The sequence below is a fragment of the Pholis gunnellus genome (assembly GCF_910591455.1).
Source record: "Pholis gunnellus genome assembly, chromosome: 14".
Taxonomy (NCBI): domain Eukaryota; kingdom Metazoa; phylum Chordata; class Actinopteri; order Perciformes; family Pholidae; genus Pholis; species Pholis gunnellus.
Genome location: NC_136541.1, coordinates 17,821,440 through 17,838,861, shown reverse-complemented (window position 1 = coordinate 17,838,861; position 17,422 = coordinate 17,821,440). Strand labels below are relative to the sequence as shown.

Below are 17,422 nucleotides of genomic sequence, written 5' to 3'. Positions count from 1 at the left end.
TAAAAAAAATAAGCTTATTATGACCTAATGTGCGCACCATGGTACCAAGCGTGTTAAGCTGAGGGGTTTTAGATAACCTCCAGCAACTGATATGCAGTCTGCTATATTTTCCCTCGTAGAAGTTTAAGATTAAGATTTAAAATGTCGACAGCTATCCCAAGTCTGTGACAACTTTGAACTTGTAAAACGCTGGCTCGTTGTCTGTATTCATGCAATCATGTGGTACCCATATGTGTTTATAGCATTGTTTAAATATTAATATTTGATTATATAAGAACTCATATTTATTGCATTTCCACTGTTTGCAGATTCAGGTATTTTATTGTAAATGTATCTTTATGTGTATTACATGGTGATACACTTGTAAATGTAATCACAGGAACTAGAGTAAAGTTTATTTATAGTGATTTTGTGAGCCAAAGAAAGCAAATCGGGAACAGAGCAATCCATTGTCCTTCATATAGAACTTCTTATAAATTATAGGTGTTTGTAAAAGGTTAACTACTGTATTATTGAACTTCGACTGCGATGCAATTTCTATAGTGTGTTTCTTTCTGTGATTGTGAGTCTTTTTGACCGAATGTTTTGAGATGACTGACAGGCCTTCTGATGAGATTAAGAATGAAGTCTATATAATCCTCTGGCAGTTGTGCCAGTCTTTTATTTTAGAGAATAGCACAAGGATGTGAGAATGTACTCTCCTCTTGAGACTGGGAAGAAAGTATCGTTGTATCTGTCTGAATCCTAATGCATTTACTGTAATATAGTATATATTAATTGTAATACATATTACCTGTATTCTCAGTGTCATGGGAACTCAATGGAATATCTTGTATGAAGAGTTCCTGTTTGTGTCTTTGCACAATGTTCACCTTTCTTTCTTCCATTGTAAATGGATGTGTACTATGGCAGTATTATATAAGACTTACGTTAACAAAGTATTTATGGTAACTAGGGACCATATGTGAATGGCACAATTGCATAAGACATATTTAAGGTAATCTGTGTGTTGTATGTGGCAAATGACTCCTGTTTGTGACCAATCTGGTTATTTGATTAAGCCAGCAGTAAGGGAACGTTTCCCAGGGGGCACTTTAACAGAATCATACCATCTCGAAAAAGATCTTTAATAAAGTCTATTGAAGCGAAAAGTGAGTGTGAATTATTATAACACACACACGCACACACACGCACGCGCACCTACACGCACACACACACACACACACAAAGCTCTGTCGTTGACACACACATTGCAGCTTCACAAATTGCACTCTTCAAAAAAGACACACATTTCCTTTTTGTCTTTACTAAAGTATCGCACTCTGACTAGATATAGCCTTTATCAGTGGTCACACACACACACACACACACAACGCTCTGTCTTTGACACACACATTGCAGCTCCACAAATTCCACTCTTCAAAAAAGACAGACATTTCCTTTTTGTCTTTCCTAAAGTATCCCACTCTGCCTCTATATAGCCTTTATCAGTGGTCACACACACACACACACACACACACACACACACACACACACACACACACACACACACACACACACACACACACATACACACACACACACACACACACAAAGCTCTGTCTTTGACACACACATTGCAGCTCCACAAATTGCACTCTTCAAAAAAGACAGACATTTCCTTTTTGTCTTTACTAAAGTATCCCACTCTGCCTCTATATAGCCTTTGTCAGTGGTCACACACTCACACACAAACACACACACACACACACACACACACACACACACACACACACACACACACACACACATACAAACATATGCACACACATTATTGCCCCTCTGCCTAATCATGTTTGAGGAGGCTTTGTTTGGCCCCCAGCTGATTGTGGGATTGGCTGTTCTCCAATGTGGAACCCTCCTCTCATCAGCTCTCTCTCTCCCTTATTCTTTCTTCTCCATCTCTTTCGTCTCTTCACGACTATTAAATTACTCTTTTCGTTCCTGCCATTTGCTCCTCTCGTACTTTTCTCTTAATTTCCCCCCAATCTGTCCTATCTTTTTGCTTTTATTCACCTATGGGTGATTTGATTCAGCCTCACCAAACCAAAATGTCATAGAAAATCAAAGGCATGGGTTACCTTTGGAAGGCATTAACATATCAAAGAGCAGGGTGGTTGTGAAGTGAGGCTGAAAGATCTACAGTGAGATCATAGAGTGAGATCAGCAATGAGGATGTGATGTACTGCCGCGCCATCTGGTGGTGACTCTCTATCTGCACAATCATGCTTTAAATATACTACGTTCGGGGATATTCAAAACCTTCAAATAAGACCGTTTTAATAAACATTATAACACAACCAGAAGGAAGCCCCTATGGACTTTACAAATGCACATATGTCAGTGCCACTGGGTAAAGTTTCATGAAATCAACTAGGCGTATTTTAAAAGGACATAAAAAGACAGACAAAAAAACTTTATTCTGGTAGAAATAGAGGCAAAGCTTTAAACGTTTCTCACAACGAAGTGGGAGACTAAAGGAAAAAGTTCATGAAAAACTAACTTCCAACATGTTTATTCTGCACGAGACAAGAAGCAACGTCATCTCCTGGACACGAAGTCAAAGAGATTTGAGGGATATATGGTCATCATTTTTAGTAAAACTTTGTGCTTATAACACAATGGATTCTGTCTTAGTCTCAGCGATTTAAGATACCAAAATATTCAGATTTGATGACAGTGTTATATTGAAGTCGAATAGTGAATTAAAAGGATAAAGAGGTTTTAATTGTCATTGTAGTGATACAACGAAATTTCGTTTGGTAGCCCTCAGCCAGCCAGCAGCAGCAAACAACAACGATAACAAACAATATACAAGATAAAAGTACACAAACGGAATAAGAACGTTTCTACAGTAAAAAAAAAAAAAAGGCCTAAAAGCTGTGTGACGCCTAAAACCATATTAGAGACACAATCAATGTCAGAACTCAGAGTCCAACAAAAATGAATTTGGTGCTCATCCATGAGCTGCTAGTAGACTTATTGAAAAAAGAGCTTTCAAAACTCCAGTGCAGGGCTGTAAGCTAAAAGGACAGAGACAGACTGTGACAAAATGTATACAAAAAGGTCAGATGGTAATCTAGGCACACTACTGTAGTAAGGCAACAGTGTATACAAACACTGCATGTTGATATAGTGACACAACATTTCTTCATGGTAAAGAATGATAGGCGGTGCCCTCTGCCCCATAGACCGGGCCATGAAAAGCCTTTACAGAGCAACTCAATAAAAAAAAGTAGCTGCAGGGTTGATCTAGATATATATTCATTCAATTTGCAAATTGGAATTTGCAAATTGAATGAATTTAGAAATGGATTGGCAAATATCGAAAAGGCGTTATTTCCTGCCACGTAACAGCGCATGCGCATCACCCCGCTAACCATTTGGCGACGTGTACCCGGTGTGTGGAACTGTTAAGGTATCTCACTTCTGCTGGGTAACAAGCTGCCATTAAAACCTAAAAAGCCTTAAAAGTGCGAAACCATGGGAGGTGCGCAGAGTGTGGAGATACCGGGAGGAGGCTCCGAGGGCTACCACGTCCTCCGGGTGAGTTTTTAAGCATCTATAGGCTGCTGTTAGCTGGTAGCTTAGCATCGGATCAGAGGCGGAGGATTCCCTGCTCAGTGTGTTGACGAGAGGCCGGGGATGGCTGCTGGGGCCTCCGTCTGGAAAACAACAACACAGTGTCAGGAAAATGTTGTGTGCGTTGAGTTGTGTCAGAGTTGCATTCTCCTTGTTTGTCCTGTTTATGTCTGCTATATGCTTAACAGACGCTAACCACCACTGTTGCAGCTAGCCATAGCTAGCTACGTAGCTAGACTGAATGACAGCTGCCAAGCTGGTTTTGTTAGTGTCCCAGAGCACAGAGCTTATTCTCCATTGTTTAACAAAATACGGACTAAGACGGCTCTGGTAGCAAGCTAACTCCTACTGACGTCTCTTAATTATCAGTAACGCTAAGCGATGACTTTAGTAGCTAGATGGCTAACTGGGAAACAGCAACGATACAGTTGTAGACCATAGGGGCACTGGTCCCATCCATAGACTGTAGAGGTGCCATCCTGCAGTGTAACTCAAGTATAACCGGTTTGGCTGTTCGGTCAATTTGAATGATACTTGTCTGAAATCATTCGTAACCAATTAGTTTTGTTTCCTAAAAGTTGCTTATTTGGAAGTCACTGAAGAGCCAGCTCTCTTGTGTGTCGGGTCATATCAGGTCCAATCTACTGCTGTGCAGAATATCTCGGATACTCTGTCAATTAAATGCTTGAAGTGACCGCGTGCAGTCCAGCAGCAGCAGCAGCTCAGGTTTTCTCTCATTGTTGTGCAGGTTCAGGAGAACTCGCCAGGACACCGCGCAGGACTGGAGCCTTTCTTTGATTTCATCGTCTCCATCAACAACACAAGACTGGTAAGGAAAGCCAGCAGCTGTTCTCTAGCAGGACCAAGTACAAGTCAAAAGGGACTGCATGACTCACTGTTGTTCCGCTGCTCTCCCCCCCCCCCCCCCCCCCCTTTTCTACAGAACAAGGACAATGACACGTTAAAAGACTTGCTGAAAGCCAGTGTTGAGAAACCAGTTAAGATGCTGATTTACTCCTCAAAGACCCTGGAGCTGCGGGAGTCTACAGTCACCCCCAGCAACCTGTGGGGGGGCCAGGGCTTGCTCGGTGTCTCCATTCGTTTTTGCAGCTTTGAGGGAGCCAATGAGAATGTTTGGCATGTGCTGGTAGGTAACCCCATATTGTGGTCTGCATTGATTTGTTTTAAGTGGTACACTGGTTGCTTGTACACTGATTCTCCCCCTCTCTCTGTAACAGGAAGTAGAGCCTAATTCCCCAGCAGCCCTCGCTGGCCTGCGGCCGCACACCGACTACATCATTGGAGCCGACACTGTTATGAATGAGGTAGTTTATCGTCACTGAAGGTCCTTGCAACTGTCACTTCTTCACATTCATCAACCTGATAATGATAACGATAGAGACTGCGCGTGTCTCCTGATTGTGTCCACCTCTCTGTGACTTTATCTGCAGTCAGAGGACCTGTTCTCTCTGATAGAAAGCCATGAGGGGAAAGGGCTGAAGCTCTATGTGTACAACACGGACACCGATAACTGCAGAGAAGTGATCATCACACCTAACGGTGCCTGGGGAGGAGAGGGCAGGTAACGCACACTTTTGTTTTGTTTTAAGATGTCAGTAGTGGGTTACGTACCCATCTAGCGGACACTGGTTACCTTATTGTTTTTCCTGATGGGTCGACTAAATGAGCTGAGAGAAAGCGACTATAATTGATTGTGTGAAAACAAGTATTGGTCGTTTGTGGAGACCAAAAACCAAACTAAAAGCAGAGTGAATATGTGACTTGCACTCGTCTGGTGGACACAAACTCAAAATGATTGATATAGTTGCTTTATTACCGCTGGATGTGTAATAAGCAGCTTTTTTGCCACATTATCTTTAAAGGTTCCCTGTGGACGTTTTGACCTCTAATAGCGCTGTGGAGCTGTGTTTTTTTATGAATGGGCCCGGGTTTGGTTTATCAAGTGCACAAGCAAGTTGACGTGACACGCATTCCTGCCAATAGCTTCACACTGTTCCACTGATCAATGTGGCAGTAACATGCCAAGATACGCAGCAACGCGCCAGCAAAGGCAGTCAAGCAGAAAACTGCAAGTAAACGTAGATGCAAACGATGATCGATTCAAAATACCAAAAATAAAAATGGACTTAGCATGTTTTTATGAGGAAGGGAATGTATTAATGTGTCAATATTGTGTTCACAACTTGTTCCCGCTGCCCACCAAGTGTTCATAAAGGTTATTATTGAAGGTTTAAAATCAAGAGTTGTTATTCCTGTAAGTCGACTCGATGTCAGCTAGCCTCTCTACTCCTCTTTGAACTTTCCTCTAATCTGGCATATTCTTGTTGGGAAGCTCCAAAAACTAGCGAGTGGACAATCAGGACTAAAGCCATGTGGTGTGAACTATGCTAGCAGTAGCATATGGGCAGTTATTCAGTGGGCTGAAACCAGACCAACCTCAAACGTTTGGATGAAAATCTCTGGGTTTGTCAGTTTGTATTCTAAACTCCCTTTCTCCCTTTTCCAGTCTTGGATGTGGGATTGGCTATGGATACCTCCACAGGATTCCTACTAGGCCTTTTGAGGAGGGGAAGAAGCTCAGCTTCCCTGGAAACTCTCCCAGTGAGCCCATGAGTCCGCTGAAGGATGGATTCACTGAGGTCAGCACACACGCCATACAAACGTATTCCAGGTCGAAAGACGAGAAAGAGAGTGTGTGTGTGTTTTTGTGTTTGTGCATGTCCACAGTCTATAAATGCAAGCTGCCTCATTATGTATACAGCAAAGCAGACAGTTCATTTGCCGTTGTGATGAATGTGTCCGTATCTGTTTGACAGCAGCATCCGTTTCTCTACCACCTCCATCTTTTCTCTTCAACTCCCTTCAGGTCCAACTTTCAGCAGTGACCCCTCCACCTACTGCGCCTGCCGTCCCCACTGGCCTTGAAGATTCACTGTCAAGCCTGTCAATCAGCACAGCCCCGCCCACCATGCCCAGGGAGCTGCAGACCGGTATTCCTGTTTTTTTCTTTCACACTCATCCAATTACTCCGAGACATTAAGCTCGTTGTATGATATTCGTGAGCAATCATTGTGTGTTTACTCCCCCTCCAGGTTTGCCCACTGTCCCCCTGCTCCCCTCCTCCACCAGCCACGCCCTCAGCCCACTCACTCCACTGAATCCTAACACCACCGGCTTCAACCCCGCCTCCACGCTACCAGGTGAGGGATTTCTCAACGTACTCATTCAAAGCACAATGACAACAGCAAACATTTAGAAAAGCCAGTGGGTGGCAGAGAGTACATGGGTGTGTAAACACCCTTTCAGAATAAAAGAGACAGGTCTGCCTGAACCGCGTTAGGTAATACCAAGTCTTACTTTGTGTACACAGTACACACACACCACTTGTTTTCTTAAGGACAAGCTGTGACTATCAGTGAACTGTATTTATGTTCATTTTACGCACTTCAAGCAGCTTCAGTTCCCTACACATAGCCAGTGTCTGAGTTCCTATCAAACTACTATCAACCTTGTTCTGTTTATATTCTGGTTATTGGTTTTGTTGCCACATAAACTGTCAGCTTCCTGACTTCCTAGCTCTTCCTCGTTGTGTCTTGTTGCCTCACATAAAAGGCCGTCCAAGTCTTGTGTGTCACTCCTTTTTAAAACGAGGTCCACTCTTCTCAAGCAGTGAAGTAGCATGAGCGTAATGTAACGGGCACTTTTAAGAATGAATTAATGATTATTGTGTGTGTGTGTGTGTGTGTGTGTGTAGGTCTGATGCCCCTCCCAGCTGGCTTACCTCCGCTCCCCAACTTGCCCAACCTCAACCTGCCACTGGCAGACCTCAGCGCCATGTCACTAGCAGGCACCAGCAACTTAACATCAGTAGGAACTACAGGTATACATTAAAAAAAAAAAAAGCATCAATTATTGTGAAAGATTTTCTCTGGCTGTTTGTGAAGCTTTTGTAATTTGAATATGACGGCATTGTCCTTCAACTGGATACGTCTGCCTCTAAAGTAGTTGGGTAATCCACTAGTACGTCAACCTCAGTATAAGGTTTACACTTCATAGTATGAGTACATGCACTGGGATTAAGAGCATATATTTTTATACTTAGTATGAGTACTTAGTATGAATAAAGTAATACATTCTGCACTCTGACTATATATTTTAGTATATGACAGTTTCACATCAATGAACGCAAAACTGATTAAAGTGTGTGTGTGTGTTTGAGGATCCATCAGCGTCTCCGAGTTTTTAGTGTCTCAGGAATGTTATGCTAATTTGTATATAGCTACCATAGAGTCCATTTTACATCATTACTGGCTGATTTAGAAACCTAGCGGTCAAGTTTAATATATAGTCTGGTTAGGCCTGTTTTTATTGTGATGCTTGGTTTTGATGCAACAATTCCCTTAATCCACTCTTTCATTCTGTTTCTGCAGTAGCCTCTCTGGCCGCTCTCCCACCCCTCAACTTCCCGGGTCTGTCCCCCTTGCCTCTTCTACCCACCATGCTGCCCTCCCAGCTGCCGCCTCTCCTCCCTCGGGGAGTGCTCCCCCTCCTGCCCGTCACGACCAGCGCTCCCACAGCCTCGGTCACAGTCACAGCAGCGCCTGCCGCCGAGCCCGCCGGTGTGAGCCCCACAGTCCCAGCGGAAGCGGCCTCCACGAACGCCACGGAATCACCGGCCCCAACGGAAACAACGTTAACGTCGTAATATGTCCAAGAGGGTTTCACTTGCCATCAAACCAAAACACATACCCGGTTACTCCCTCTCCCCCCCCCCCCCTCCCCCCGTCTGTCTTTCTCTGTGTTTTTCTATTTATTTGGCTAAGAGGGACAGGCAGACAGCTGCACCGGTTCAGACACAGGTCAGCATGTTCCAGGTATGGGTGATGAAGCGATGATGGATGAATGGATATGAAGAATGGAGGACGGCTGTAGACTGGTCTTACCAACATGTCTTTATTACCAGATTGTCATGGAGCTAGTCCAAGCCACTGCATGAGGAGGACGGGGTCTACTCTTCACACTTCTGCAGCTACAACAAGGATTTCCCCCTTTCAAATCTGGCAAGCGCCTCTGTTTCACACTTTCTAAATACAGTATATATATATAGATGAACAGTTTATGTTAATGGGGCGGGAGGATAAATCAACTTGAAATCGCTATCTACATCATGAATCCCTTATAAATAAACTGAGACGAGCTACAACAACCTAACTGGAGGTAATTGAACTGGTCTTACTGGTATAAATCAGGACAAAGATCTCAGAAGTGGGTCTACGGGAGAAGAGAAACATCGTGCACTGCTGTATTAAAACCTAGATAAACGTTCAAGTAAAATATGAATTCATCATGTTTGCAGATTTTTGGTCTTATCGTCCAGCCCTAACATGTAACCTTTTATTATTAGTTAATAGAACCCCTGACCAATAGAAACATTTAATTGACATGTATACATTTTTGTTGAAAGTGCTTTATGACTGTCTACACGTCTACAATGAATGAATCTGCATTATTTTGCACCACCTTTTGTGTTTTGAAAATGATTAGTTTGTCCCTTTCGTACGTCTCCATGTATACAGAACTCTACAGTATCCGTCTCTACCACATGGGGATGGTAACAGCCTGAAGGCCATGCCAGAGGGGACGGAGGGTTACAGTTACAGGAGCTTCTGAGGAGAGTATATGTGCTCGCTGTTGGGTGAAACATGGGTGCAGGGGTATTCATAATTACATAGTACGTCTCCCCTGGGCATGGCTGAAGCGAATCGATAGGCAGAGCTGCAGTGGCGCAGTACAACCACGAGGGGTCACTGTTAAGCAACTTTCTGAGAACATCTACAGTGCAAGCAATAAAGCCAAATTAATTTTACATCATGCCTCTGTGTCTTTATACCGTTTGTTGCTTCTACAGTCTCAAATAATAGCAAACCGAGAAGAAAGAAGATTTACAGACCTGAAACAAAAACAATAAAGGTGGTGCAGTAAAGCAAAATGTGTAAAGCGAGAAGTAAAATGCATTTCATGTTCATATGTAACAGTACGTAAAATTAAACTGCTTGTATTGCTTTTATACTTTTGGAGGTATATCAAAAATAAAATTGGAACTCCATGAAACCCTTTCAGATTTCAAAATGTACAATGTTTAAACTACACTCCAAGCTCCGCCATAGCAGTTATCACTTTTCGAAATTGTATCCACATATCATTTTTTTTAATCTTTTAAAGTTATTCTCATTTCCATACTATCCATTCATTCTGTGTAATTTGTTAAAATGTACAAGATAGGAATAATTTAAGACAAATATCAAAGTTGCACCATTCCCACTCCCATACCTTTGTTTATATATAAGACTCCATACTGAGATACTTCGTGAGCTTATTTTCTGCAATAATATAAATGATGTATTGTTGTAGTCCAACTCCGGAAGTTAGCGTCACAGTATCCATGTTTCCTCGACAAAAAGCTAACTGGATTTTGCCATTTAAAATATTGCAGAAAATAAGCGTTTATGATGCTTTCACGTTTTGTTCAGCAAAACAATCTAAACAAATTAACTCCACTTTTTCTATTTTTGAAGCGTGAATGCAATCGACAGAAGTCAAAAGCTAACGCTAGGCTACAAACGAACTACACGTCGGTCGCATGAGCCCGAGTATACACTACGAGGCAGGGACGGCGTGATGACGTTATGTAGTCGCATGTAGCTACTTGTTAGCAACTTACTTTTTTTAAGACACGTACAGGAGTATGTTCGGTTGTTTTTCATAGTGTAGAACTAAACGTAAAAATACCTTAAACTTACGTTTACCACTGACTTTACTTCAGGCATTGAACCAAAAAACCCGTTGAATTCGAGGCGAGGTAACCGGAAGTGCAAACATGTTAACTTATTTCCGGGTTTTAAGAGTCATTCCTGGAGCACTGTATAATATTTATCCACAGTGGGAATAAAACAATTTTCATGTAATCCATTTAAATCAATATAGAGTTTATTTTCCAAATTGCCTTGTGATAAATGCATTAAATGTGTGTTAATCCTTTTCGTTAATAGTGGTATTATAATATCTGTAAAACTGGTGGTTTAACCAGAAAAAAGGCAGCGAATTTGCTTGCGTTACACGGAAAATTATGTAGAGGGAAAGCTTTATTTGTTCTTAATCTGAAACAATACTTTCTCAGCTGATGTGTTTCGGTTTCGGGAGTCATCGGTCTGAGCCTCTCCACTCACTTCTCGAAAACTTCCTGGATTACTCGACACACACTCCGAAGCCTCGGCACACAGCACGTCACACTAGTCTTCCAGTTAGTCTCGTCAGCATATTTGCATTATTATTATTTTTTGACAACATGAAAGTTTTCGCCACTCTGTTATGACTTTTGCTGAGCTGTTGTGTGTCGTTCAGCTGCTTTATTGTGACTTCTAACCAGAGATGGCCACCGCGCCGCAGTCTTCAATTCACATGAGATCGGCTGATCTCATTAAAAAAGAGGCCCTGGACTACGGAGGCTTTGGAGAGGTCTACCTGTGCTACCATGTCACCCTGGGCCAGGTGGTGTTGAAGACTATGTATACAGGACCGATAAGCACCGTGTAAGTTCTGTGTGTGTGTGTGTGTGTGTGTGTGTGTATGTTACTGGATGCAGTCTGCGGGGTATTCCCCCGCGCTGGAATGGTAACTTGAATCATGTGCCCCTTCATGTGCCCCTCTGCACACAACTCGGCCAGGCTGTTATATGTTGTATATGCTAAATACTTTGTACGTTTAGTTTGGTTTCATGGCAGCGCGTGTCGATCCGCAGGCTGTTCGTTATAAAGAAGCTCAGATTCAAGAACTCCCTTTAAACAGAGAGCGACGAATGCGGATGTAGGTCAATCGTCCGTCTTTCTTTCCGGAAACATGCTATAACAAACTCTCTGTTCATGCAAGTTCTTTCATGTACAGCCCTTGTCCTTTGAAAAAAGCCCAACACAATTCCTATTTTAATTACAGCTTGACATGCGGTCTCTGATAGAGGATTTAAGATTGCTACAGTGTGGAACTCCTACACATACTTTTTATGTAAAATAACTTTTGTGCATGGATTTCCCTGGCACTAATATTGAGTTGGTGTCACAGCTTGTCTGAATTACTGTAACCTGATAGAAGAAATGCTGAATTCTATAACGATGTTGTCAAATGATGTTTTAAAAAAAAAAAGTATCGTACCGGTGCATCCCAGTGTCTTCCCGCTAATCCCACCATATAAAACTCCACCTGATGCAAGTCGTGCCACTTGACTGGCAGATACCCGGTTCTCACCATGTTTTCCTCTCTCTGTCCAGGAAGAGTCAAAGGTCGCTGCTGGATGAGGGGAACATCATGGCGAGCCTGAACCATGAGCGGGTGGTCAAGTTGCTGGGTGTGATCATGGAAGATAGAGACTGCTCGCTGGTCATGGAGCTCATCCCCAGAGGCAACCTGTCGGTCATGCTCGATACGGTCAGCAGGTTTAGAAATCAGTAGCTCCGGCAGCTCCGCTTACATTTCATCCGTAGTTTGCAGCCGTGAATAACCCGCGGCGTATTTATACGAATGGATGCATTAATGCCCTAAATTCTTCCCAGGTCACTGTGCCAGTGTCCATCAAGGGCAGATTCATCTTAGAGATTTTGGAAGGGATGGTGTACCTCACGGAGAGACACGTCATACACAAGGACATCAAGCCAGGGAACATTTTAGTGGACAAGGATTTTCACATCAAGGTATGTTACACGCTAAGGCCCCGTGACACATTAGTGATTCTGAGAGCGAGCAGGTGCGCTCATGGTTATTGTGATTCCTCTTGTCTTTTCACAGATTGCAGACCTTGGCCTGGCCACCTGCCGGACATGGAGCAAACTCACGAAGGAAGAGACTCGCAGGAGGAGCCGTATGGGGCGATCGGCAGAGGTGAGAGGGGCCGGCACGCTGAGCTACATGGCCCCCGAGCACCTGGAGAGTGTGAACACAGCCTCCACTGAGAAGTCTGACGTCTACAGCTTCGCGATTGTGGTTTGGGTGATCCTCACAGGGAAAGAGCCGTATGCAAGTGAGTTGGGATTTCAACCAGCTGGTTTATTGTCTGATTTGAAACAGGCCACATTCACAAAATACAAGCTACGTTCGGTAAACGTCATGCAGACAACCAATATGTCTTTGTCCAGATGCAAGGAGTGAAGAACAAATCAGCCAGTGTGTCCAAAAGGGGGACCGACCTGCAGAGAGCCTCATTCCAGACGACACGCCCGTAGAGATGGTTCAGCTCATGAAGAGGTGCTGGGATCACAATCCGCTGCAACGGCCGACATTTGAAGGTGCATTTGATGCTTGTGTTGTATACGTGAAAGCGTAGGTTGTTGTGCGGATCAGTGGACTATGATCACACCGATCCCTAATGTGATCAGATAAGCAAAGCAAATAATATGAATATCTTTCATTGTTGAATTCAAAGAAATGAAGGCTTGAGTTTATTTTAATGTTTTATTTATTGGGTTTGTCACTCAGCAGCTAATATGCACCTTTTAAGATGATTATTATGATGCTGTTGTAATGCTGCTGCTGTTGACTGACGAAAATGTTTTTCATTTGTTTTGTTTTTTGTCACCGTGTTGGACTGAAATCCAAGTTCATATGCTGGATGTATATGAACTTGAATTTCAAGCTCAGTGATTTGACCCCTTCAGTTGATTATGTGGCTCTCCTTCTCACCCCTTCCCTCCCTTTTCTTGCAGAGGGCTACGACTTCTTCCTTCCTTTCTACACGGAAAAGCTTGAACCACACGTAGAGGAAGATTTACTTGATTTGAGGGTATATATATATATATATATATATATAATATACTGTATATGTTCTTTCTAAGCAGTAGATTTGAAGTTAAGATAAAGCCAGATAAAAACATTCCACATTATATTAATGCTTGTGACTTTCGTGCAGAAACTATATGAAGGCCCAGAGGAACTTGTTGAGAAGATTAAATCTTTATCAATGACCCAGGATTATTTATCGGCAGGTGAGCACTGTAATGTCCACTAGACACATTCAATGTTCTAAATGCTCAGAAAGAAAGATCTTTTTTTTGAGAAGGATTGAGTTTGCTTTATTGCTGTAACTTCCCTCCTTACCGTGCAGATTGCCCGGCTCCTTTGGTGAGTTCAGACAGAAGTGTCCTCGGGCCGGTTGAAGCCAGCATTGAGGACCTGCATGACATCCAATACGAGCCACCCATGGAGTCCGTTCAGACAGACGCAAAGACAGCCGGCAGCCCTTCAGCTCTGGAGGAGAAACTGGGTCGGGAGCTTCAGTACCACAAACACGGCAGCTATAACCGTGAGGACCAGCCGGACGCTGCCCGCGGCTTCCATCACAGCAACTCAAATCCTTCCTTGCAAAACCACGTCATGAGGGATCACGCTATCAGGCAACCAGAACCCGACAGGCCCTCCTACCCGTCCTCAGTCCATTCCTGGACAAAAGCTGAGCCGGTGCAGCCCGCCAGCCAGGAAGAGGCTTGGCATCGCCCCACCGCGGGTCTCTATGAGTCCATGAACTCTTCCACGCCGGCTTCATCCCATTTTCCAATGTCTGCCAGCAATCCTTCTCTATCGCTGTTGAACCAGCAACACCCACTTTCCCACTATGACCGCCAGCAGTCCTGGCCAGTTTACCCTGTGTCTGACACATCTGCTCCCGACGTCAGTCCTGGGCGTCTCCTCACCCCTACCAACGGCTTCTCACAACAAGATCCAGGTACAGACAAACATGCCTTTTTGTTGAAGTCAATTAGTCAATTACTAGATCTAGATGCCCGAGCTGTTCACTGCTGCTTCTTGTCACCCTTTGACTGACGTGTATTGGAGGGACTGAGTCTGTGTGTTCTTGCTTTGTGCTCGTTCCAGGATCTCTTATCATAAAGAATGCCAGCGGCATCCAGATTGGGAGCAACAACACAATGAATATCAGAGGCTACGAGTCCACCGGTAGTTTAGTGTCTCTGCCGTTTACCGCCTCAGCTACCTCTCTCATCGACGAAGGCATTCTGAAATATGGTAAGCCATCGCAACATTATTTTCATTGTCAATTCATTTGCATATTATGTTGTTTTTGCCATAAATTAAATCAGAGAATGGGGAAAAAAAAGAGTGAAATAAATAAAAAGGGTTTTTAAAATAGTTGCAAATTAATTTTTGTCCATTCATCAATAAATTGATAAATCCGGTATTTGTTTATGCTCTACTAGTTATTTCTAAGGATTAACACTTTGAAAAGTAAAGTACGTAATGCATTATGCAATTTCTGGATGGCAGGATGGATGAGCAGTGTTTTCTAGTCTAGAAATCGGAGACAATTTCTCATTAGAGCTAGTGCCTACCCTGATAGCTTTATCTTGTGTGTCATTCAGAGGACTGTGCGGTGACCGAGGAGCACCTGGATCTGCTCAGGGACAACATCGGAGCCAAATGGAAGCGTTGTGCGCGGCGACTTGGTCTGACCGGTGTGGAAATAGAGACCATTGAGCACGACTGTGACCGTTACGGCCTGCCGGAGATGGTGCACCAGATGCTGGAATGTTGGAAAATGAAGGAGGGAAGTATTGGCTTCACAATTGGGAAGCTTTGTCGTGCTCTGAAGGGCAACATAAAGGTAGATGTCATCCAGAAAATCTTGGACATCTGCGGTTCTTCCTCATCGGTCGGATAAACTTTCAACCTCATTCCCTCGAAATGACTTTCTACCTATGATGGTTGCATTTTGCGAACGGTTTGCAACATTTAAAGGCTCCCTCTCAAACCAAAACCCCAAAATAACATATTCATTTTGGTTTGAAATATCGTCTCTGAATACAAGTGAGTAGAATGTTGTTGCTCAAAGCATTGACATGACATACTGACATCTCAGCTTTGTCTTTCCAGAACAAATCTCTTTGTTACTCATCATAATGACCACAGAGCTCGCTGTCAACTCTTCTCACGTTCTGGGACTCACTCATTTAGATCACATGTTCTTTCTACCACACGTACCTTTTGTGAGCGGTGGAGAGGAACGTGGTCGGGGTTCAGGTTTTTCTTATCGTGGGATTTCAAAAGCGTTGTTTATTTTGTAATGAACTATTCAGTAAGAATTGCCTCGCCGTCCTTATTCCTGTATTCATGTGGCAGATGAAGTGTTGTAGTTAGCGAGTCAATGCGAGGAAACAAAAGTCATATTTTCAATAGAAACATTGACAAGAATGTTCTTCAGAAATTGTTCTCTGAAAGATTGTGTTGTGGAGAAGTCGCCATTGTGATTGTGCTCGGTTACTGTAGCTTTAAATGAAGCCTCATCTTGGGGGATAACCAAACGGTGCGTGGTACACATTTATTCCAGCCCAACACAACTATAAAAGATAAAATCACAGAACAGGTAAGGTGAATGAGTCGGTAAGAAGCTGAGTCATTTATTCCATTAATATCCACTAGGGATCAGTAGACAATCTATTCATCAGTACGTTGAAGTCTTCTTTAATCTGGGACCTGTTTTAGATTATTTCCCCAAATTACAGTAAAGGTACTTTACTAATGAGCTATTTGCATGAGTGTCCAGTGTGTGGATTTACTGCAATGATATCAGGTTGTCTATAAACTGTTTAGCTGCTGTGCTGCACATCTACTGTATCACACATTTTGGAAACACAGGATACGTCTCTCACCAGCCACAGATTAGATTGTCTCGGAGATGTGTTCGTGTCTCATTCTGTTTCATTACACAATTCATTGTAACTTGTCTTTGTGTGCTGGGTCTTACAGTTGCAATGTAGGTCTCCCTACACAGTAGCTTTCCCCAAACCTGCATCTGTTTTAAAGCCATTTTGATATTCTGAATAAACTGTGTACATACGTTTCTAAAAGTGGATTTCATAGATAACATGAACTTGATGTTCTTTCTCCTCTCGTGGATTTATCTACAGCTGCATATTTGGACTGGATCGATTGTTTCGTGTGTCTGTCTTCCCCTTCTCTCCATTGTAGTGACATGAATGTACACACTATTGCTTGGCAGTCAACGAAAGAGACACAAGATTACACTTTCATTGTACACATAAAGACTGACTTGCAGTTCAATTTAAAACAGGTAGATAGACAATATCGTGCAGTGCAACAATCATAATATGATGCAGCAGCGTTGTGTTCTACACAGTGTGTACACAGATAAATGATCAAGCACCATAAACCATACTTGTCGAGTGTAAACGATGCTCGGGTTGGCATAGTGAAGGACATGTTGACAGCTTTTTTAAATGAGATGGTTCTCATGGAGACAAATACATGCTACATTATACCACGTTCACGACAAAGCCATGATCCCGGATGAACCCATGTGCAATGATTCAGTCGTATGTATGACTGTCAGTCATGAGTCGTTGTCATCAGTGGCTGTTTCCACTGTTCCCAGCCCTGACCCTGATCCCCTGAGGCTTAACCGAGGTTTTTTTATCATGACAATGCTAGCAGCAAATGAGTCGGAACATGATATACATCGACCACGTCGTGTGCTTGTTTTCTAGATTATAGAGTTCGGCAGGAATGAGTTCTAGGCATTTTTTGCCGTTCCGGTTCCCTCATCGCAAAACCAGTGGGTCGTTGGTAGCTGCCTGAAGTAAGGTCTGCGGTTAGCACAAGTGCAGGAGATGCACCCTCTTGTGAATTCTAAAGGTTTTATTGCGTCTTAAACTCAATAGTCAGAGTAGGACCAGAACATGCCTGCTGCATAGTAGGCGCTCGAAAC

At 43.1% G+C, this 17,422-nt stretch overlaps 2 protein-coding genes across 2 annotated transcripts; both read left to right on the top strand.

Moving 5' to 3' along the window:
* Positions 1-3,431: 3,431 nt before the first annotated feature.
* On the top strand, positions 3,432-9,508 carry LOC306705877 (Golgi reassembly-stacking protein 2-like). Its single transcript, XM_079172750.1, has 10 exons — positions 3,432-3,585; positions 4,370-4,450; positions 4,565-4,768; positions 4,860-4,946; positions 5,073-5,203; positions 6,149-6,281; positions 6,509-6,632; positions 6,735-6,842; positions 7,397-7,522; positions 8,073-9,508. The coding sequence occupies exons 1-10, from the start codon at positions 3,523-3,525 to the stop codon at positions 8,345-8,347; spliced, it is 1,332 nt and encodes a 443-aa protein (XP_079028876.1). The 5' UTR covers positions 3,432-3,522; the 3' UTR covers positions 8,348-9,508.
* Positions 9,509-10,911: 1,403 nt separating this feature from the next.
* Positions 10,912-16,535, top strand: ripk1l (receptor (TNFRSF)-interacting serine-threonine kinase 1, like). Its single transcript, XM_079172460.1, has 10 exons — positions 10,912-11,231; positions 11,964-12,120; positions 12,246-12,383; positions 12,478-12,709; positions 12,825-12,974; positions 13,392-13,468; positions 13,595-13,670; positions 13,790-14,407; positions 14,557-14,706; positions 15,060-16,535. Exons 1-10 carry the CDS (start codon positions 11,071-11,073, stop codon positions 15,356-15,358), a joined length of 2,058 nt encoding a protein of 685 aa, XP_079028586.1. The 5' UTR covers positions 10,912-11,070; the 3' UTR covers positions 15,359-16,535.
* Positions 16,536-17,422: the final 887 nt, after the last annotated feature.

Excerpts from the sequence above, each read along its gene's own strand:
- LOC306705877 (XM_079172750.1), top strand. The coding sequence starts at position 3,523 with ATGGGAGGTGCGCAGAGTGTGGAGATACCGGGAGGAGGCTCCGAGGGC. Across the intron at positions 6,282-6,508 it reads TGAAGGATGGATTCACTGAG|GTCCAACTTTCAGCAGTGAC; the intron begins GTCAGCACACAC and ends AACTCCCTTCAG. Across the intron at positions 7,523-8,072 it reads AACATCAGTAGGAACTACAG|TAGCCTCTCTGGCCGCTCTC; the intron begins GTATACATTAAA and ends CTGTTTCTGCAG.
- ripk1l (XM_079172460.1), top strand. The coding sequence starts at position 11,071 with ATGGCCACCGCGCCGCAGTCTTCAATTCACATGAGATCGGCTGATCTC. Across the intron at positions 12,710-12,824 it reads AGGGAAAGAGCCGTATGCAA|ATGCAAGGAGTGAAGAACAA; the intron begins GTGAGTTGGGAT and ends GTCTTTGTCCAG. Across the intron at positions 12,975-13,391 it reads GCAACGGCCGACATTTGAAG|AGGGCTACGACTTCTTCCTT; the intron begins GTGCATTTGATG and ends CTTTTCTTGCAG.